Below are 22,747 nucleotides of genomic sequence, written 5' to 3'. Positions count from 1 at the left end.
GAATGGTGTCCAATGAATGTGTATGTTTGGTCCTCCACGTGAAGGGGGTGCTCTCCAACTAAATAGCTTTCATTTACTACCTAGCAGTTCAACGGTGTGCCGGTGGAAATCACAAGCAGGTAGGAAAGACAAACTACAAGGACATTTCAGAATAAATTGGTAAATACTCAGTAAACAATTTAACCGTTTAAACGTAGTCTGCGAAAAACTGCTTAGCTACGTTAGACAAATAATAGACTGTGCTTCACAAAAGACGGAACTGCTGAACAAGTTAGCTTATACAGCTAGCTAGCTAGCTAGCATGATGAATCCCCTTTGCATAGAACAAGATGCTTTGAGAACGTGAAGTTATGGTAAAGACATGTACTGTCTTTGGTAACTGTGTCGTGTCACCTCACCTGCTCCACTTGAATGCAAACGTAACATTGTATCTATTGTCGTTCAGTCTGCTTCATACGATAGCTACGTAAGTGGTCATCTTTACCTTGGGTGTTGTTGACCCATATGTCATAACAGCTGATTGTAGCTAGCCTTATAATTTCCAGCCAGTGTAGACAGTATTTATCAATGTCCCAGCAAGTGTTAAAAGTTCCATAAGAATAAATACCAACTCTGGAAATGTATAGTAATGTACAGTAGGTATTCTATTGTACACACTGACTATGCAATGTCAGATGCGGTATTAAAACAGCTGTTGCACTGTGTATGTGTTTTGTCCATTTGCTCTCTATTCCTCTGCCCAAAGGGCATTTATTTAGCAGAAGGATTAGCTGTAACATAAGTGTAACATCCTAGCTCCTGGCCATGTGTTCTCAGATCCAGCTCCCATTGCTGGTGAAGCGTTCATGATGCATCCTCCTGAACGGCCTGGGGCGTCCCCAGCCCCATGGCAGCAGGCAGCCTCTGCCCTCCAGGGCACCCTCTGCACCAGACCACTGCGGGGTCTCCTCCAGCTAGCCATGCCCTCCCTGGGCCTCCTCCCCAGGGTCCATGCAGCTGACAGTGTTGTGCCAGCCCCGGTACAGATCCCCTCCCCCCTGCCCAGCCTCGTGGGCAAGCCAGAGTTCCCAGACACTGGATGGGACCGCATCAAGGATCTTTTCGACAGGGAGTAAGTTATGACCGTGACACCTCTCTCCTATTGTCTGTGGCTTAGCTGAGTAAACCCATCACCATCGGGGAGCGCTCTCCATTGCTTACCTCTGCAGCAGATGAGTTTTCTAGCCTGTACTTAGTTTAGAAGGTTCCAGTTAGTTTAGAAGGTTCCAGACTTCTAGTGTAGCATAACCATCACTTGCCTTACTGGGCTTCATACATTGGCTGTCTAAAAATGCTCTGTTTGATTTTAAAGCTTGTTTATACACTCCTTCCCTGTGCTCCCAGTGAAATGCAGAAGTATCCTGAGGAGCTCTCCAGCGTGGTGAAGAGTACCTTAGCTGCCGCCTTGGCCGGCATGATCTACGGAGGGTTGCCCGCCGCCCGGCATGCCAGGGAGAGGTTCATCCAGCTCCACCAGGCTGAGATATACCACAGCCGAGTGGAAGCTGTGGTGAGTGTCTGCGGTTGTGAATTAACAGCAGGCCGTTACATACATACGATGTCAGTGCTTTTGTATACATTTTCCCAAGTGCAGCAAAAACACATTGTCTGTCAATTTAAAAAAAAAAATGTTTGTCTTGTGTTGATGGAGGCTTTGTGTTGTCGTTGTTCTCCCCCAGCGTTCTGCCCATAACGCAGCCATCCGGGGCTTTGTGCGGTACGGCTGGAGGTGGAGCTGGAGAGTAGCAGCCTTTGTCACATTATTCAAGTAAACAATGACTACATGACTATTCAGTATGGGACTCTTTCCTCTGTGGCCACTATATTAGTTTGTACTCCTGTGTTGAGTGACATTGGTTGATTCTCTCGCTCTCTCTGTGTGTGTGTGTGTGTGTGTGTGTTCTGTCAGCACTGTGAGCACAGGCCTGTCTGTGTACAGAGATAAGTATACCCTCAGCCACTACGCAGCAGCAGGAGGTGAGTTACTTCAACACCCAAATGGAGAGGATACCTCAATGTATTATACACATCCACACTTATTCAACTACTTTACAGTAATAATTTGAAAAGACATATACAGTGCCTACGGAAAGTATTCAGACCCCTTGACTTTTTCCATATTTTATTAAGTTACAGCCTTATTCTAAAATGTATTAAATCGTTTTTTTTCTACACACAATAACCCATAATGACAAAGCAAAAACGGAAATATCACATTTACATAAGTATTCAGGCCCTTTACTCAGTACTTTGTTGAAGCACTTTTGACAGCAATTACAGCCTTGAGTCTTCTTGGGTATGATGCTACAAACTTGGCACACCTGTATTTGGGGAGTTTCTCACATTCTTCTCTGCAGATCCTTTCAAGCTCTGTCAGGTTGGATGGGGAGTGTTGCTACACAGCTATTTTCATGTCTCTCCAGAGATGTTTGATCGGGTTCAAGTCCGGGCCACTCAGGGACATTCAGAGACTTGTCCCAAAGCGACTCCTGCGTTGTCTTGGCTGTGTGCTTAGGGTTGTTGTCCTGTTGGAAGTTGAACCTTCGCCCCAGTCTGAGGTCCTGAGTGCTCTGGAGCAGGCTTTCATCAAGGATCTCTCTGTACTTTGCTCCATTCATCTTTGCCTCAATCCTGACTAGTCTCCTAGTCCCTGCCACTGAAAAACATCCCCACAGCATGATGCTCGCAAACTCCAAGCAGGCTGTCATGTGCCTTTAACTGAGGAGTGGCTTCCGTCTGGCCACTTTACCATAAAGGCCTGATTGGTGGAGTGCTGCAGAGATGGTTGTCCTTCTGGAAGGTTCTCCCATCTCCACAGAGGAACTTTAGAGCTCTGTCAAAGTGATCACCTCCCTGACCAAGGCCCTTCTCCCCCAATTGCTCAGTTTGGCCAGGAGGCCAGTTCTAGGAAGAGTCTTGGTGGTTCCAAACTTCTTCCATTTAAGAATGGAGGCCACTGTGTTCTTGGGGACCTTCAATGCTGAAGAAATGTTTTGGTACCCTTCCCCAGATCTGTGCCTCGACACAATCCTGTCTCGGAGCTCTACGGACAATTATTTCGACCTCATGGCTTGGATTTTGCACGTTCAACTGTGGGACCTTATATAGACAGGTGTGTGCTTTTCCAAATCACAATCCTGTCTCTGAGCTCTACGGAATTTAAATTGATGAAATAAAAAAAAAAATGCCCATTTTAGAAATTTCAACAAATTTGTTGAAAATGAAAAACATATCTAATTTACATAAGTATTCACACCCCGTTGCTATGACACTTCAAATTGAGCTCAGGTGCATCCAATTTCCTTTGATCATCCTTGAGATGTCGCTACAACTTGATTGGAGTCCACCTGTGGCCAATTCAATTGTTTGGACATGATTTAGAAAGAAACACACCTCTCTATATAAAGTCCCACAGTTGACAGTGCATGTCAGAGCAGAAACTATACCATGAAGTCCAAGGAACTGTCTGTAGATCTCAGAGAGAGAATTGTGATGAGGCATATATCTGGGGAAGGGTATAAAACCATTTTCTAGAGTGTTGAACATTTCCATGAGCACTGTGGTCTTCATTGGGAAATCTGGGTTTTATGGGAGATTGGCCAGACGGAGGGCACTCCTGAGAAAAGGTCACATGAACGCATGCTTGGAGTTTGCAGAAGGGCACGTGAAAGACTCTGAGCATAAGGCAAAAGATGATGTGGTCTGATGAGACAGAAATGTAAGTCTTTGACCTGAATGCAAAACGTTATGTCTGGAGAAAACCAGGCACAGCTCATCACCCATCTAACACCATCCCTACCGTGAAGCATGGTGGTGGCAGCATCATGCTATGGGGATGCTTTTCAGCAGTAGCGACTTGGGAGACTGGTAAGGATAGAGGGAACAATGAATGGAGACATACATGCTAATCCTGCTTCAGTGCAAACAACCTTAGACTGGGGCAAAGATTTACGTTCCAACAGGACAATGACCCCAAGCATACAGCCAAAGCAACGCTGGAATGGCTTCAGAACAAGACTGTGAAAGTCCTTGAGTGGTCCAGACTTGAATCCCATTGAAAATCTGTGGAAATACACCGCCGCTCCCCATCTAACTTTAATAGAGCTTGAAAACACCTGCGAGGAAGAATGGGAGAAAATCCCCAAATCCAGATGTACAAAGCTGATACAGACATACCCAACACAACTAAAGCTGTAATCGCCACCAATGGTGCTTCTACAAAGTATTGGCTCAAGGGTGTTAATATTTTTGTAAATGAGTCATTTGTGTATTTAATTTTCAATAAATTTGCTCATTTCTAAAAACATGTTTTCACTTTGTCATTATGGGGCATTGTGTGTAGATGGGTGAGAGATTTTATTTTATTTTGAATTCAGGCTGTAACACAACAAAATGTTGAATAAGTCAAGGGGTATGAATATTTCTGAAGGCACAGTAAGTGTGATTATTGTAAATGTGTGAGTATGACATTCCTGCCTGTGTGGGTTTGAGCAGCTGTGACAGGAGGCCTATTCAGGCTGAACCTGGGTCTTGGGGGACTGATGGCAGGCACGGCCATAGGAGCAACCATGGGGTGAGATATGAGGGTTTTCAATGGCAAAATAATGGGCTAGTCTTGAAAAATGTGGTTACCTGGACTAATAGTGTTGACAGTGGAGAAGAGGTATGAGGAGTAGTTTGAGGGAGCCAGATAGTCTGGGCTTGCCCAGCAGTATGGTAAAATATGAACTATGAAGCCTGAAGGATGTCAGAAGCAAGTCTCTGGCTGCCAGCTGCGCCCCCTCCCTGCAACCCCTCTGCTTCCCAGCTGTACCCTTTCCTCCTCTCCCCAGCCCCCCTCCCTCCCCCTAGCCATGCGCTGGGTGCCAGAGGGACTCATGTGCGTTGCAGAGGGCTGTGTTTTGGGCAGTAGAGCAGGGACAGAGGCCAAGGCAGCAGCTGCCCATCTATTTTTACCACCCCATTGTTACGCCAGCGTTTCATCTCCATCCAGCTCCCTCTATCCCTGCTGCACTAGTCCCTTCTGTCCTCTCCTCTTCACCTGTCTTCTCTCTCCTTTTCCTCTCCTGTCTCTCTTCCCCCTTCCATGTCTGTCACATAGTCTTTGATTTGTATGTATATCTAATGTGTCCGTGAAGGTTTTTAGAGTAGTAATGGACTGGGTGTATGTGATCCAACATCCAAGCCATGTTGCTGTGTCTCCAGAGCGAAGCAGAACGCTGTCCATGTCTGCCTCAGTGCCCAGCCACCTGGACCGTGTGTTTGATGTGTGCAAACAGCCCCGGGAGCACCCACAGCCTCAGCCAGGTGCAGGGGAGGGGGGAGGGAGAAATGAAAGCAGGCAGCTAATCAGATAACACATCACGCTTCAAATGTCTGCCCCTACCTCCCTCGTAGTCCTGACACATGGACGAGGTGATAGGGGCGGGCCGGGTTACTAAGTGAGTGACAGCCACCAAAGCTCTTCATACTAAGCTATGTTTAGGGGGGTTGGAATGAGAGCTGTAGTCGGTAACGGGAACCTGGATAGATTAAACCTTGATTGATACTCATGAGTGAAACAATTAAATGCTTAGAGAGGCAGCAACATGGCGTCCAGCTCTGAAGTTGGCCAAACTCTCTGTATTGTATAACAGTCTGAGGGTTACTGAGAGTAAGTGACAGCCACAGTGACATAATTTAATGTGACACAGAACATTGACATGTTGGAATGAAGGTGATGTCAGCTAAGCTCATGTCATCTCGTCAGGGTGCCGGCAGGAGCTCTGATCATTGCCATGCAGGGATTGGCGGGAGAAACGGTCCGGGAGAGGAGGAGGAGGGAGCGCAGGGAGCTGTATGAACTAAAACTGGCAGAATGGTACATTCCATGGGCATCAAAACACACACACACACACACACACACACTTTTTTACTCCTAGTATTGACTCACTTTTTCCTACGCCCTCAAGGAGTGCCCGTTTGCAGTTGACGGATGACCTGATTGGTGATTTGAGCAGCAGTGGGCGGATCCAGGATGTAGACCAGGACATACAGAAGATCCAGGAGCTGCTCAGTTTACCACGGAACGAGGGCGTGGCCCAGGACTCTGACAGCCATTGACAGCAGCTGAAATACTCTAACTGATACCAATCATAGCCATCCTCACAGACAGACAATGGTGGGTGAGACTTTCCTCACCTCAGAGGACATACTGGTTTCTTTTGATGTTGACTACTCTATTCTATGTTCTGTTGAATAGAAAAGAGGACCTACTTATTCGCTCAACAAAATATGTATTGATGCTGAATTATGATTTATACTGTAAATGTGATTACTTTGTCTGGAACTTTTAAATGATTTCCTACATATTTAATATAAATGGCAATAATGACAACAGTATCTTCAAGTTTGAAATTCACTGCATTAGTCATGACATTGTGTGGAAAGTACATGAGGCTGAGAGCCAGTGGGTTTGAAGTTGTGGTCCCATTATTCAGATGAACTCTGAGGAAAATCACTACATTTTAGTAATTTAGCAGACAGGAGCAATTAGGGTTGTGTCTTGCTCAAGCGCACATCCGATTTTTCACTTAGTCGGCTCGGGATTCAAACCAGCGACCTTTCGGTTACGGTACCAACGCTCTGAACCGATAGGCTGCCTGCTGCCTAGTGTGTAGGTTAAGACACAATCACATTGCCATTATGTTCAGATAAATGATCAAGCAACCCACTGCTAGGCAATTCCATGGTAATGATGCTGAGACTCTGATTTTTCACTTTAAAATGTATGCCAAACAAAAAACAATGATTGCAAAGTTAAACAAACCATAAAGCTCTATGCCCAAGGACGACTTTTAACAATTTCCATTGAACATTTTACAAAAACATTTCTTTGAACAGTGCAAATGCAAAGTTTGGTAACAGAAGGACGGTTTGTGCTGTTTTTGCCATCCTTCTGTTACCAAACTTTGCATCGGCACTGTTCAAGTAAATGCGTTATTGTAAAAAAAAAAACATTTAGAATTGAAAAATCGGAGTCTCACCATTCTGTTACTATGGAATTGACCTGCTTTATTCTTTCGTAATCGCAGTGGGGCGTGTGTCTAGAAACATGAAAATTGAATTACAATCTGTGTGTGTTTCCATGTCTGTTTGTAGGCCTGTGATGTTGGCCCCTGGGCTTGTCAGCAGCAACTAGGTCAAACATAGCCTCTGCCCCTGCTGTAAACAAGATGTGGCACAGTAACAGCTGGGGCTCGGAACGCGACTCAGATTGACAACAAATAGCCAGGAGATTGGAAAGAGAGACAAGTCATTAGTTAACAAAGCTAACATTCTAATTCTACTTTAAAGGTTTGGTCAGTGACGATCGGTTACAGCCATGTGCCTTAGTGTGTCATTAAGTTATGATTGTGTAATTCAATTCAGTAATCATCTGAATGAATTACATTTCATGTCCTATCAGAGGGAGTCTGCTCACGTTATTATGCAAATTAGTTTTTGTTGAAATGCAATGCAATAGTGTCTCCTTTTGTTCCAGGGAGCTATTACTAAAGAAATGCATTCCTCTTCACCTCCCAGCTGAAGGCTAGCCTACAGTCCAATTGAAATAATTTGATTAGAATGGCATTAGGAATGTATGGAATTTATTTTCAGGGCACTGGGCAGCATGTTTTAGACAAAATGATGACAGGCTTTTAAAACATACAGTCGAAGTCAGAAGTTTACATACACTTAGGTTGGAGTCATTAACTGGTTTTTCAACCACTCCACAAATTTCTTGTCAACAAACTATAGTTTTGACAAGTCATTTTCCCAATAATTGTTTACAGAGAGATTATTTCACTTATAATTCACTGTATCACAATTCCAGTGGGTCAGAAGTTTACATACACTAAGTTGACTGTGCCTTTAAACAGCTTGGAAAATTCCAGAAAATTATGTCATGGCTTTAGAAGCTTCTGATAATTGACATAATTTGAGTCAATTGGAGGTGTACCTGTGGATATATTTCAAGACCTACCTTCAAACTCAGTGCCTCTTTACTTGACATCATGTGAAAACGAAAAGGAATCAGCCAAGACCTCCACAAGTCTGGTTCATCCTTGGGAGCAATTTCCAAATGCCTGAAGGTACCATGTTCATCTGTACAAACAATAGTACGCAAGTTTAAACACCATGGGACCACGCCGCCGTCATACCGCTCAGGAAAGAGACGCGTTCTGTCTCCTAGAGATGAACGCACTTTGGTGCGAAAAGTGCAAATCAATCCCAGAACAACAGCAAAGGACCTTGTGAAGATGCTGGAGGAAACAGGTACAAAAGTATCTATATCCACAGTAAAACGAGTCCTATATCAACATAACCTGAAAGGCCGCTCAGCAAGGAAGAAGCCACTGCTCCAAAACGGCCATTAAAAAAAGCCAGACTACGGTTTGCAACTGCACATAGGGACAAAGATCGTACTTTTTGGAGAAATGTCCTCTGGTCTGATGAAACAAAAATAGAACTGTTTGGCCATAATGACCATCGTTATGTTTGGAGGAAGAAGGGGGATGTTTGCAAGCTGAAGAACACCATCCCAACCGTGAAGAGTGGGGGGTGCTTTGCTGCAGGAGGGACTGGTGCACTTCACAAAATTGATGGCATCATGAAGTAGGAAAATTATGTGGATATATTGAAGCAACATCTCAAGACATCAGTTAGGAAGTTAAAGCTTGGTCGCAAATGGGTCTTCCAAATGGGCAATGACCCCAAGCATACTTCCAAAGTTGTGGCAAAATGGTTTAAGGACAAAGTCAAGGTATTGGAGTGGCCATCACTAAGCCCTGACCTCAATCCTATAGAAAATTTGTGGGCAGAACCAGGGGCGGAAATCCCGGGGGGGACGGGGGGGACACGACTCCCCCATCCTGGGAAAAATATTTGTCCCCCCCAATATATCACTGAAACATAACTATGTAATTTAAATAATATTAATAATACGCAATGAAAGCAATTGTGCTGATTATAGACACTTAATAGCGCATTTTTAAGTTTCAAAAGATTGCGACCCCCCCCCACCCTTTGCCTCACAATGGTTTGATCCACTGACAGTTCCTTAGCTTGCTAGGTAACAGAGAGGTCGTATCTACTGTAAGTTAGTGCTTCAAAGTCCCTGTGATAAGGTTAGCGATAAACTGAAATCCAAACTGAACAGAACTACACTCTCTTCTACCATTGTCTTAAATATATTTAATGGTCTCGTTGCAAAAGCTAAATTGTCGCAAGGGAACTTTTATTTATTTATTTTATTTCACCTTTATTTAACCCGGGTAGCAAAGATTATAGCAAAGATTATAGAGTCTTTGTTTGGCAACATTATGAAAGGTTCTCAATTTTTTTTACTTGTAAAATAGGAACATAATTGGAAAATGCCATGGATACCCCCACTCTCAACTTAAACTGGTGACTGAACTAAGATTTGTTAAAGGCAATGGCATTGCTGTTGTGATTAGTTGTGTAGTTTTGGGTACCGGTAGTTAGGAGTACGGCAAACACCTTATTTCTTTGGTTCCTCAATATACATTTACCATATTACAATGTAGGCTATGTGTTACAGCACTACTTTTGGTGTCCCCCTCAGGAATTGCTCTTGAGAAAATTTCATGTAATTGTCCCCTCCAAAGTTGATATCAGATTTTCGCCCCTGGGCAGAACTGAAAAAGCGTATGCGGGCAAGGAGGCCTACAAACCTGACTCAGTTACACCAACTCTGTCAGAAGGAATGGGCCAAAATTCACCCAACTTATTGTGGGAAGCTTGTGAAATATCAGGAATTGTGAGAACTTGAGTTTAAATGTATTTTTGCTAAGGTGTATGTAAACTTCCGACTTCAACTGTATTTTACTGCTGTAAAATATTTTGCAGCTGTACATTGCATAGATAGTATAACATCTCTACGCCTACAGTGTGTATGTAAAGCTGTCAAAGCTAAGGGGATCTCCGTATAGGGCAGGCCCACTGCACCCGAAATAACATTAGAAAGGTAGGTGTCCATAGAAAAGCAACCTCAGAGGTTACGTGAGAAATGCTAATGAAAACCGACCAATTTGGTGCAGTTGAAAACCTCACCACTGTCAGTTCCTTGTCTCACTGCATCAGTGTTAACATCGCCATGTGCCCGCTAACATAACGTTGGGTTACGGATGTAGCCTTGGTTCCTTGAGTAGTCTGTCGCCAAGCGATTTATGGGAACTCCTTCACGCGATGTGATTGAGATGCTTAATATCAAAGATGTTTAAGTGATATGCCGGCTTTGGGGGCATTTTCACTTGTATACGAGTGGTTGCTAACATATTCAAATAATGATCGACATATTTTCATTAAACGTCAATGTATTCGTACTATTTCATCCTGCCACAAGATATAGTTCCGACACAAATGTAGGGTTGCGACCCAGTCGTTCGTTCTTTTTGTCTGTATGTATAGACGCGACCCAGTCGTTAGTATGGCAATGGAACATTTAGAACAGACTGGCAACGTTCTTATCCCTTGCTTTCTAGCTAGCCAACTACGGCTAATTTACAGTCACGTAAAAAAGTGTAGTCAGCAAAGTAGCTGCATTTGTTTAAGATGTTTTCTAGTTAAGATTTATTTGGATACATCCATAACAATGAGTTGATGATGCCTGGCAGAACAAATGTGTTCTCTTGTCATGACACTGTTCAGACAAAATAAAGACAATCCATGACATTCATTTGAGCTGGTTTTAATAAATGAAACCATACATTCACTTTGTTATCCACCACAGCTGACTTATGTGATAATTCCCGAGAAAACGGTGTTTGTTGGATATATTGGCACCGGTGTCTCCCTTGGGTCCAGAAGATTCTTTGTCGCCTCGTTATATGCGAGAGTGGCGTATCTGAGAAAGAATGCGTTGTTATAATATTGTTTTCCAGAAGCCTAATTACGAGTGCAATTTAGAAATAACACAAACAGGTTATGGACAACATGCCGTTGGGCTTTAGTTGTCTGTTACCCTCTTTTCCTCTTCGACCCAGATGTAACTGGAGGTCGAACCACACTTTCTGGACCAGACCGCTTGGTGTACCGGGATTCAGAGCCTGGGAGTTTGAGCTGGGCCATGTCCTTATCGGCTTAGTGATATATTTTCCTTGCGTTCTCAGCTGTTTGATGTTGCCCTGAAATACATGATTCGAGGTACCAGTTGCGACCGATGGGTGGGTCATTTAGAAACCGGTTGAGCCCACTAAGGAGTGCCAGGTAGAGACATGCTATACTGCTCCCCCTTCCCAATTCGTACATTTCCATAAAACTGTCGGAGCAGGATGTTAAACTCTTCCTTAGTGACAGTTTTGACGTCAACAAATTTATTCTCTGCTAGCCAGCCCCCGAAGCAACGCACAGCCCCGTTTGTGTTCTTAACTGTGTTTTTTTTCCGTTGAGGCTTTTCTCTAGTCTAGGTCATTCAATGCAGTATCCTCCAAATCTTCATGCCTTGGTATTATTGCCATCCCCTTTTCTCATTCATCCATAGTAATGCCGTCGAAAAGATGTTCCACTCATCCGTTTTAGTTTTCGCAACAAAGTATCGATTTAGCCAATCAACTGAAAACGTTTGTGTTGCTATGATAACCAACTAAATTTGCTGTCAGTGTCGTTCTGATACATACATTTTATATGGGACGGTGGAGATCGCAATTAAATATTGAAACAATATTTAAAAGGTCGGAGAGCGACAGCAATGTTTATACAAATCTCTGCTGTTGAAAACCAAATGCTAATCTAAAAGAAATGAGATAATGTCTAGATGTTTTTTTTTATAGTGGAGATCAAGTTTATACATTTCCTGGCAGGGTTGATGAGACAGTGGATGGAGCAGTGAGATGGAACAGAGTAAATAGGCATTTCAACGTCATTGATTTTGCCGGTGGTAATTTGTGAAATAGACACAGGCTGGAAAGCGGTTTTAACCAATCAGCATTCAGGATTAGAACCACCCGTTGTATAATTACATTCACTCCACACCCTTACTGTACCCACTTGACCTGTCATTATAAAAGGCGGTATGACGTGACATACTGTCTATTACTTCACATAACCCCACAGAGGTGGAGGAACGAAATGAAAGCTTAGCGACCCATTACTCTAATCTGAGAACCAAGGTTACATCAAAACATTCTCTTTCGTTATTGCAACATGTCACCAAACAAACTATGGGAGAGGCCCACCATTTTACTTAGACCAGATGAGTCCCTGGGACATCCTTGTATGCAGGATGCAGCAAAAATATAATTACCCAACAGGGTAACACAGAATTTCAACTGTGATATACAACCGTATACACAAGCAAGCTGAAAGCTAGAACTTAAAACATGAGGCTTCAACTGGGTGCAACAGCACCTTGAGTGGAAGGTCACTGTTTAGAACATCCATCTCACTGATGGTTGATAAGTATGTTCAAGGTTCACGGTACGCTCACTTTTCTGGGTTGAGAGAGTGTGCCGTGTCCAGATTCACAGCACTCACTGATGGTGTGGACATAACATTGAGTGTGTAGTACCTTATGAAAGTCATGGGTGTTGCCCTACTTACAACAGCACAGATAAAGTCCAGGGAGAACCCTCTCATGGGCCCTGCTCCTGGTGGAGTGTGCTACTACGCTGTCTGGAGTTGGTCTACCTGCTGCAGCGTATGATTTTGACACTGCATTGGTAATCCAATGTACCAGTCTCTGCTTCAAAACAGTGCAACCTTTGAAGTTCTCCCCATAACACACAAACACTGTTCCGTTTGACAAACAGTTCTTGTTGCAGCAAGATATACACTTTGCCCGGTTAGGGCATTGAGTGCCTGCAACTCATGACTCTCTTGTGGGGAGGCAGGTGAAATGCCGCTATGATTAAGCGCTGGTTATTATGTGATGATGAAAGCGCCTTAGGTAAGAATGCTGGATTTGGCCGAAGCACTGCCTTAGAGCCATGTTCTGCTGAAGTGAGGCAGGAAGGATGGGTAGAAAGTGCATATAATTCTCCAACATGCTTGGCTTAAACAATAGCCAATCAAAAGGCAGTCTTGACTGAGAGCTCACATACACTATAAACACAAAAGTATGTGGACATCCCTTCAGATTAGTGGTTTCGGCTATTTCAGCCACATCCGTTGCTGACAGGTGTATAAAATCGAGCACAAAGCCATGCAATCTCCATTTGACAAACATTGGCAGTTGAATGGTCTGAAGTGACTTTCAACGTGGCATCATCATAGGATGCCACCTTTTCAACAAGTCATTTTGTCAAATTTCTGCCCTGCTAAAGCTACCCCTGTCAACTGTAAGTGCTGTTATTGTGAAGTAGAAATGTCTAGAAGCAACAATGGCTCAGCTGCAAAGTGGTAGGCCACACAAGCTGACAGAACGGGACTGCCGAGTGCTGAAGTTCATAGCGCGTAAAAATCTGTTTCATGAAATGGGTTTCCATGGCCGAGCAGCCGCACACAAGCCTAAGATCACCATGCTCAATGCCAAACTACGGCTGGAGTGGTGTAAAGCTTGCCACCATTAGACTCTGGAGCAGTGGAAACGCTTTCTCTGGGGTGATGATTCACGCTTCACCATCTGGCAGTCTATGCATCTAGGTTTGGCGGATGCAAAGAGAAGGTAGCGACCTGCCCCAATACATAGTGCCAACTGTAAAGTTTGGTGTTGGAGGAATAATGATCTGGGGCTGTTTTTCATGGTTTGGGCTAGGCCCCTTAGTTCCAGTGAAGGGAAATCCTAACGTTACAGCATACAATGACATTCTAGATGATCCCGTGCTTCCAACTTTGTGGCAACGGTTGGGAAGGCCCTTTCCTGTTTCTGCTTGACAATGCCCCCGTGCACAAAGTGAGTTCCATACAGAAATGGTTTGTCAAGATCGGTTTGGAAGAACTTGACTGCCCAGCACAGAACCCTGACCTTAACCCCATTGAACACCTTTGGGATCAATTGGAACACCGACTGCGAGCCAGGCCTAATCGTCCAATATCAGTGCCTGACCTCACAAATGCTCTTGTGGCTGAATGGAAGCAAGTCCCTGCAGTAATGTTCCAGCATCTAGAGGAAAGCCTTCCCAGATCAGTGGAGGCTATTAAAGCAGCAAAGGGTGAACCAACTCCATATTAATGCCCATGATTTTGGAATGAGATGTTCAACCAGCAGGTGTCCATATACTTTTGATCATGTAGTGTAGCTCAAGTGAAGACAGGGGCTCAAATTGTGGGCTCATAAGTGATCGTAGGACAACATCTAACACCCATGAGGGTTTTGAAGGAGCATTGGAGAGCCGTAACCTGTGGGCACCTTTTAATGAATTGTAATTCTAGAATGCCCCTGATGATGCACCCACAATCTGGCCATGTTCCATAAAGATGGCTGCCATATACACTTTTAATGTATACTGAACAAAAATTTAAACACAACAATTTCAACAATTTTACTGAGTTCATATAAGGAAATCAGTCAAGTAAAATACATTCATTAGGCCCTAATCTATGGATTTCGCATGACTGGGCAGGGGCGCAGCCATGGGTGGGCCTGGGAGGTAGGCATAGGCCTACCCACTGGGAAGCCAGGCCCAGTCAATCAGAATGAGTTTTTCCCCACAAAAGGGCTTTATTACAGGCAGAAATACTCCTCAGTTTCATCAAGCTGGATGTAGAGTTCCTGGATGGCATGGTTACATGTGGTCTGCGGTTGTAAGGCCGATTCGACATACTGCAAAATTCTCTAAAACAACGTTGGAGGCGGTTTATGGTAGATCATTTTATTTTAATTTATCTGACAACAGCTCTGGTGGACATTCTTGCAGTCAGCATGCCAGTTGCGCACTCCCTCAAAACTTGAAACATCTGTGGCATTGTGTTGTGTGACAAAACTGCACATTTAAGAGTGACATTTTGTCCCCAGTACAAGGTACACCTGTGTAATGATCATGCTGTTTAATCAGCTTCTTGATGTGCCACAACTGTCTGGTGGATGGATTATCTTGGCAAAGGAGAAATGCTCAATTACAGGGATGCAAAAGAATTTGTTCACAAAATGTGAGATAAATAAGCTTTTGTGCGTATGGAACATTTCTGGCATCTTTTATTTCTGCTCATGAAACATGGGATCAACACTTCAGTATAGATGGGGACTTCCCTACAGACATAAGCTACTGGAGAAAAGTCAAATTACTGAAAAAATTCCACTTGTAGGTATACAGCGTAGAGGATGCCCTGGTTGCCTGAATTGTATCAATTACCAAGGAGGGCAACCCTGCAGCTACAAGGCAGTCACTTCCATGGGCCACACCCACAACTTCAGTATGCTGGGTTAGGGTGCCAAAGCTTGCCGTTCGCTTGTGACAGGAGGTCCTTTCGAAGAGGGAAATCCCATGGTTGGGAGGTTGTCAGCTGTACAAGGTCTGACAACCAGTGATGCTATGGCCAATGTGGATCAACTAGTAGAACTGACGCGCTCTCAGGTCTTGAGGAAGATCAAAGGAATTGGTGGAAACGTATACAGCAGCCCACTATATCCTCCAGTCATAAGGATAAGGGCCTCCCACTGGAGAGAAGGTATGCTGCCTGATTCTCCACACCCGGCAGGTGTATGGCTCTGAGGGATGTAAGGTGTCTGTTTGCCCAAAGCAGTAGCTCCCTCACTATCTGCTGCAGTGCCATAGACCTCAGTCCGCCCTGGTGGTTGATGTGTGCAACCACTGTTAAGTCCGTATCAGTACATGTTGTCCTATAGTACTGGGAGGAAGTGCCGGAGTACAAGGTGAACCGCATTGAGCAGTACGTTGAGGTGAGCTGTTGTCCATGGTGCTGACCATACACCATGGACCCCTGACTAGTTCAAGGCTGCTCCTCATCCCTGTAGGGAGGCGTCTGTGGTCAAAGTCACCCGGTTGTAAACTGTGCCTAGGAGAACTCCACTGGGAGTTTGAAGTGCAAAGCACCACCATTGTATCGCTCTTCAGTAACTCATTGAAATTGTCAGCTTTTTGTGTTTGTCTCTTCTGGGACATAGATAGTGTCTGTTGTACCAGCGTTGTATTGGCCACATGTGGAGCAAGCCCAACTGTACAACATGGACTGCAGCAGTTGGAGGCCTAGGAGCCTCTGGCTCTCTGGGGCCGTCACCTGTTTTCTCAGTTTGAATGTTAAAAGGCAATTTGGCAACGACACCACTCTTTCTGTAAAGAGCGTTGCTCACATGATTTGAGTGTACAGTGTCAAGCCCAGGAAGTACACACACTGAGTGGGGACCAGATAACTCTTTTCCAAGTTAATTGTTAGTCCCAACTCGGAGAGGTGATGTGAGACCATGGATGTGTGTGTCAAAGCTTAGCGATGTGACCCTGCACATATTAGCCAATCGTCTAAGTAGTTCACTACCCTGACTCCTGCTTGGCGAAAAGGGGCTAGCGCTGCGCTTATGCACTTCATGAGAGGGCTAGGCGCGAGTGAAAGGCCGAAGGGTAGAATGAAAAAACTGAAAACCCGTTTCGAAAGGCAAATCTCAGGTATCTTCTGTGTGCAGGTCGAATGGGGATATGAAAGTATGCGTCTTTCAGGTCCACTGTGGTGAACCAATGACCTGGTTTTACTGACTGAAGGATGATTTTGATTGGCAGCATTTTGAAGGGAAGTGCTGAAAGATGATGACTCAGACACCTTAGGTCCAGGATCAGACTGAGGCCTCTGCCCTTTTTTTGCCACCAGAAAATAGATTTGGGTAGAACCCTAAGCATTCTAGGCTTCGGAATGAGGCGCTGAAGCTCCATTTTGCTTCCTTGTGTTCTTCAGAAATATGCCTTGCCACCCTAATATATAGTCCTTTGTTTCATCACAAAAAAAGAGAGCAACATCTGTCCAATGAAGTCCACAAAGCATATTGCATGTAACAAATAGTCACATCAGTGGAGGCTGCTGAGGGGAAGACAGCTCATTATAATGGCTGGAACGGAACAAATGGAATGGCATCAAACCATATGTTTTGATGTATTTGATACCATTACCCTTTTCCAGGGGCGAAAATCTGATATCAACTTTGGAGGGGACAATTACATGAAATTTTCTCAAGAGCAATTCCTGAGGGGGACACCAAAAGTAGTGCTGTAACACATAGCCTACATTGTAATATGGTAAATGTATATTGAGGAACCAAAGAAATAAGGTGTTTGCCGTACTCCTAACTACCGGTACCCAAAACTACACAACTAATCACAACAGCAATACCATTGCCTTTAACAAATCTTAGTTCAGTCACCAGTTTAAGTTGAGAGTGGGGGTATCCATGGCATTTTCCAATTATGTTCCTATTTTACAAGTCCAAAAAATTGAGAACCTTTCATAATGTTGCCAAACAAAGACTCAACAAACTTACCTGAGACTCCCTGTCTCTGCCAGTCTGTCCCTGCATATCTGTCCCCAACTCTGCTGTCTGTGTGCCATCTGTTGCATGCTCTGCCTAATGACATCATTGTGAAACATTTCCATTAGAATTTCATTTCTTTCTTATAAACATTTTATCAACTAGTCTTTGAGATATTAGGCTACTAGGGTTCTTACTATGCGTTTTGGTGTATTGAAAAATACTCTGATGTCCGTCTTTTATTTTTCTGCCATTTTTCTACCTGGCTGGCTGGCTGGCTACACACACAGTGTGTAGGTTATTTACAGTAGGAGATGGGCTTCTATCATCTTCAATCATTCTATTTGGGCTTCGATCTAAAAGGTAGCTAGCAAATGTGAAACGGATTAAAATGACAAGAGTTGACAGCTGTATGAGTTCACCATTTACACAACATATGCTGCAACCTTTTGTAATTTTAATAGTTTGTTTCATATTGGCTGGCTTCCAACAATAGCTGAATTTGCAAAGCTAGCGAGCACCAATTCAGTTTCAGTGGTGTTTGCTATAATCTTTGCTACCCGGGTTAAATAAAGGTGAAATAAAATAAATAAATAAATAAATAAAAGTTCCCTTGCGACAATTTAGCTTTTGCAACGAGACCATTAAATATATTTAAGACAATGGTAGAAGAGAGTGTAGTTCTGTTCAGTTTGGATTTCAGTTTATCGCTAACCTTATCACAGGGACTTTGAAGCACTAACTTACAGTAGATACGACCTCTCTGTTACCTAGCAAGCTAAGGAACTGGCAGTGGATCAAACCATTGTGAGGCAAAGGGTGGGGGGTCGCAATCTTTTGAAACTTAAAAACGCGCTGTTAAGTGTCTATAATCAGCACAATTGCTTTCATTGCGTATTATTAATATTATTTAAATTACATAGTTATGTTTCAGTGATATATTGGGGGGGACAAATCATATTTTTCCCAGGATGGGGGGGTCGTGTCCCCCCCGCCCCCCCCCCCCCCGGGATTTCCGCCCCTGCCCTTTTCCCGCTCCAGCCATTACCACGAGCCTGTCCTCCCCAATTAAGGTGGCACCAACCTTCTGTGAGTTACATGAACTACAGCATGGTCAAGGAAGTTAATGTTTCTGTCATTTTCGAATAACTAAACAAATTAATGGTTTATTCGACTGGACACGTTAGACTCCTCCTATTTATTTACACATGTTGGCGTGGTGTCATTGCACAATGGAACAACTGAAGAAAGATGTGAAATTTAATCCATCAACAACAGCCAATTTCTTTTCACGGGTGTTTTTCTGGTAAGTATACAACTTTGTTTACAGTTTGCACTGTAGCTCGATCTTTTGAAAGTAGCCTGGCTATTATGGGTGCGTTCGTAAATTCGCTCTGGCTATCGTTTGAGAGTACCAGAGCTCAAACAGACATTTACGAACGCCCAACACCCGTTGCCTATGGCAGGTGTCATTAAACGTAGGCCAAAAAAAAGCGTGATTAAATTGTTGCCAGCAGCACAGTTAGTCACCAATGATCTGGGTAACATAAACACAGCATAACCAGCTCTGCTAGGGCGAGTAAAATGGTCAGAGGTCTCCTCTCATTTGAGTCTGGAAGTAGCTGTAATGTACTGAACATTATGCCATATTCCAGTCCGTGTATGCTCCATGTTTTACAGTAGCCAGACAGTAGGAGTGATGTCATGTGAACTATGTAATGCCAGCAATACTTCGGAGTAACTTTAAACTAAAGTATACGAACGCACCAACATCTAAACAACTGTGGATGTTACAATTGGCGACGAGTGAAACACACAAGAGACGAATGCAATTTACAAGGCGAACCACGTGCCTATGTGAGTAAACGAAGATAGCAACAACAGACTAACCAAGTGTAACAGTGTAGGTTCCGTCCCTCTCTTCGCCCCAACCTGGGCTCGAACCAGGGACCCTTGCACACATCAACAACTGACACCCCACGAAGCATCGTTACCCATCGCGCCACAAAAGCCGCGGCCCTTGCAACGCAAGGGGCAACCCTACTTCAAGCGATTTAGATGCACTATTGTAAAGTGGTTGTTCCACTGGATATTATAAGGTGAATGCACCAATTTGTAAGTCGCTCTGGATAAGAGCGTCTGCTAATGACTAAAATGTAAAATGTAAATGTAGATTTCACATCGGTTACACAAGGTTGGAATCAGCTAGCTAACATCATACATTACGTTACAATACAATACCATGATGTACACACAGAACCCAGCTCAATCGGCTCGAGGTGGAAACAATTTTCTAGTGGCATTAGACATCGCGGATAACACACAGAAAAGGGCATTACTTTTACGCTATGCAGGGTCGGAAATGTACGATATATTTGACACAATGCAAGATACCGGAGCAGCTGATTACTATAATACAGCTGTAGTCAAGCTCAATGCATATTTCTGTCTAAAAATCAACACAGAATATGAAACCTACGTTTTCAGACAAGCAAGACAAAATTAAAACGCTGTGTACTACTCCCTTTACAGAACAGTGCAAACTGTCTAACCAGAATAGAAAGAGTGGGAGGCCCCGATGTATAACTGATCAGGAGGACAAGTACATTCGAATGTCTAGTTTGAGAAACAGACGCCGCACAAGTCCTCAACTGGCAGCTTCATTAAATAGTACCCGCAAAACACTAGTCTCAACGTCAACAGTGAAGAGGCGACTCCGGGATGCTGGCCTTCTAGGCAGAGTTCCTCTGTCCAGTGTTTTTCTTTTGCCCATCTTAATCTTTTATTTTTATTGGCCAGTCTGCGGTATGGCTTTTTCTTTGCAACTCTGCCTAGAAGGCGTAGCATCCCGGAGTCGCCACTTCACTGTTGAATTTGAGACTGGTGGTTTGTGGGTAATATTTAATGAAGCTGACGTACAATAATCCCTTTCAGAGTTTTGGCAGTTTCATCTCAACAACAAAAATAACGTACACCAAATGGCTTTTGAGGAGTGCTACCCGAACACGCATAACACCGTTTTTAAAATATACTAATTCAGGGAAAACGTAAAGAGGTATTCTGCTCGTTTTTCAAGTTAAGTCTCCATTACTCCTCAGTTGAGTTTACTTCACATTTGATAGCTAATGTAATGGATTTTTGCCAGCGCAAGTCTAGACATCACTAGCTGTTAACACGTTTCAGTCAACCAGGTGTATCTCTACAGCATGGGCATATCTCTGGGTTTGATGTGGACATCCCCATGCATGCACCTTATCAAAATATGACTTATTCAATATTGCACCATCCCGTTCTCTGGGCTTTGTCTGCAATCATAACCAGTAGGGTGTGTGTGTGTATATATATCACACACCACAGTGCCCTACATTAATATTGGTACCCTTGGTAAAAATAATAATAATTTGTTTATGCTCTTAGTCTTTCATTCAAAATATTCACAAAAATCTAACCTTTTAATTAAAGTTAAAAAAAAAAAAATATCATGTTTTTCTCACGTGTGACACAATTATTGGCAGCCCTACATTCAATAATTTGTGCAACCTCCTTTCCCAAGAGAACAGCTCTGAGTCTTCTCCTATAATGCGTAATGAGGTTGGAGAATACATGGCAAGGGATCTGAGACCATTCCTCCATACAGAATCTCTCCAGATTCCGAGGTCCACGCTTGTTGGACTCCTCTTCAACTCATCCCACAGGTTTCCTATGGGGTTTAGGTCAGGATACTGGGATGACCATGGCAGAATCTTGATTCTGTGGTCAGTGAACCATTGTTGTGTTGATTTTGAGGTGTGCTTTGGATCGTTGTCCTGCTGGAAGATTCAACTACGGCCCAGTTTAAGCTTTCTAGCAGAGGCAGTCAGGTACTTAGAGTCCATGATACCATGTATTAGAGGTCAACCGATTAATCGGCATGGCCAATTAATTAGGGCCGGTTTCAAGGCTTCGTAACAATCGGTAATTGACATTTTTGGAGGCCGATTATGGCCGATTACATTGCATTGCATTCCACTCCACGAGGAAACTGCGTGGCAGGCTGACCACCTGTTACGCGAGTGCAGCAAGGAGCCAAGGTAAGTTGCTAGCTAACATTAAACGTATCTTATAAAAACAATCAATCTTCACATAATCACTAGTTAGCTACACATGGTTGATGATATTACTAGGTTAATTAGCTTGTCCTGCGACGCATATAATCAGTGCGGTGCCTGTTAATTTATTATCGAATCACAGCCTACTTCACCAAACGGGTGATGATGTAACAAAGCGCATTTGCGAAAAAGCACAATCGTTGCACGAATGTACCTAACCATAAACATCAATACCTTTCTAAAATCAATACACAGAAGTATATTTTTTTAAGCCTGCATATTTAGGTAAAAGAAATTCATGTTAGCAGGCAATATTAACTAGGGAAATTGTGTCACTTCTCTTGCGTTCATTGCACGCTGAGCCAGGGTAATGTTATATGCAACAGTTTGGGCCGCCTTGCTCGTTGCGAACTAATTTGCCAGAATTGTACATAATTATGACATAACATTGAAGGTTGTGCAATGTAACAGCAATATTTAGACTTAGGGTTGCCACCCGTTCAATAAAATACAGAACGGTTCCGTATTTCACTGAAAGAATAAACAAAGGATAGTTTCCGGATTTGACCATATTATTGACCAAAGGCTCGTATTTCTGTGTTATATTATAATTAAGTGTATGATTTGATAGAGTAGTCTGACTGAGTGGTGGTAGGCAGCAGCAGGCTCGTAAGCATTCATTCAAACTTTACTGCGTTTGCCAGCAGCTCTTAGCAATGCCTGATTCACAGCGCTGTTTATGACTTCAAGCCTACCTATCAACTCCTGAGATTAGGCTGGCAATACTAAAGTGCCTATTAGAACATCCAATAGTCAAAGGTATATGAAATACAAATGGTATAGAGAGAAACAGTTGACGCGTCATAATTCCTATAACAACTACAACCTAAAACTTCTTAACTGGGAATATTGAAGAACTGGGAGTATTGAACCACCAGCTTTCATATGTTCTGAGCAAGGAACTTAAACGTTAGCTTTTTTCACATGGCACATATTGCACTTTTACTTTCTTCTCTAACACTGTGTTTTTGCATTATTTAAACCAAATTGATCATGTTTCATTATTTATTTGAGACTAAATAGATTTTGTATGTATTATATTAAGTTAAAATTAAGTTAAAATGTTCATTGTTCATTCAGTATTGTTGTAATTGTCATTATTTCATATATATATATATATATATATATATATAAATCGGCCGATTAATCGGTATTGGCTTTTTTTGGT

At 43.2% G+C, this 22,747-nt stretch overlaps 2 protein-coding genes and 1 long non-coding RNA gene across 5 annotated transcripts in view; 2 read left to right on the top strand and 1 right to left on the bottom strand.

Moving 5' to 3' along the window:
- The first annotated feature begins 2 nt into the window (after positions 1–2).
- timmdc1 (translocase of inner mitochondrial membrane domain containing 1) lies at positions 3–6,420 on the top strand. Of its 3 annotated transcripts, none has more exons than XM_014150364.2 (8): positions 3–119; positions 817–1,111; positions 1,384–1,549; positions 1,719–1,807; positions 1,949–2,016; positions 4,534–4,612; positions 5,245–5,346; positions 5,789–5,899. In XM_014150364.2, the coding sequence occupies exons 1-7, from the start codon at positions 17–19 to the stop codon at positions 5,303–5,305; spliced, it is 861 nt and encodes a 286-aa protein (XP_014005839.1). In that variant the 5' UTR covers positions 3–16; the 3' UTR covers positions 5,306–5,346; positions 5,789–5,899. The 3 variants fall into 3 exon arrangements, with proteins under 3 accessions (XP_014005839.1, XP_014005838.1, NP_001134625.1); XM_014150363.3 differs by lacking the exon at positions 5,245–5,346 and adding an exon at positions 5,991–6,420 and having other exon boundaries at positions 79–159; NM_001141153.1 differs by lacking the exon at positions 5,245–5,346 and adding an exon at positions 5,991–6,413 and having other exon boundaries at positions 104–119.
- Positions 6,421–10,755: 4,335 nt separating this feature from the next.
- Positions 10,756–11,595, bottom strand: LOC123727763 (uncharacterized). Its single transcript, XR_006759645.2, has 2 exons — positions 11,045–11,595; positions 10,756–10,927 (listed from the first exon to the last, which is right to left on the bottom strand). It is a non-coding gene; the product is annotated as an uncharacterized LOC123727763 (long non-coding RNA).
- A 6,899-nt stretch (positions 11,596–18,494) lies between these two features.
- Positions 18,495–22,747, top strand: part of LOC106574543 (ATP-binding cassette sub-family C member 4) — a 44,712-nt gene continuing 40,459 nt past the window's right edge. Inside the window, exon 1 of the mRNA XM_014150498.3 lies at positions 18,495–18,737. Coding sequence (XP_014005973.1) covers positions 18,640–18,737 — 98 coding nt within the window. The 5' untranslated portion in view covers positions 18,495–18,639. The remainder of the gene's footprint in view (positions 18,738–22,747) is intronic.

The sequence above is a fragment of the Salmo salar genome, chromosome 16, assembly GCF_965601325.2.
Source record: "Salmo salar chromosome 16, fSalSal1, whole genome shotgun sequence".
Lineage (NCBI taxonomy): Eukaryota > Metazoa > Chordata > Actinopteri > Salmoniformes > Salmonidae > Salmo > Salmo salar.
This window is presented reverse-complemented; position numbering and strand designations above follow the sequence as displayed.

Coding starts and splice junctions, on each gene's coding strand:
- timmdc1 (XM_014150363.3), top strand. CDS start 846: ATGATGCATCCTCCTGAACGGCCTGGGGCGTCCCCAGCCCCATGGCAG. Junction 1,808..1,948: donor GCCTTTGTCACATTATTCAA/GTAAACAATGAC, acceptor GTGTTCTGTCAG/CACTGTGAGCACAGGCCTGT. Junction 2,017..4,533: donor CCACTACGCAGCAGCAGGAG/GTGAGTTACTTC, acceptor GGGTTTGAGCAG/CTGTGACAGGAGGCCTATTC.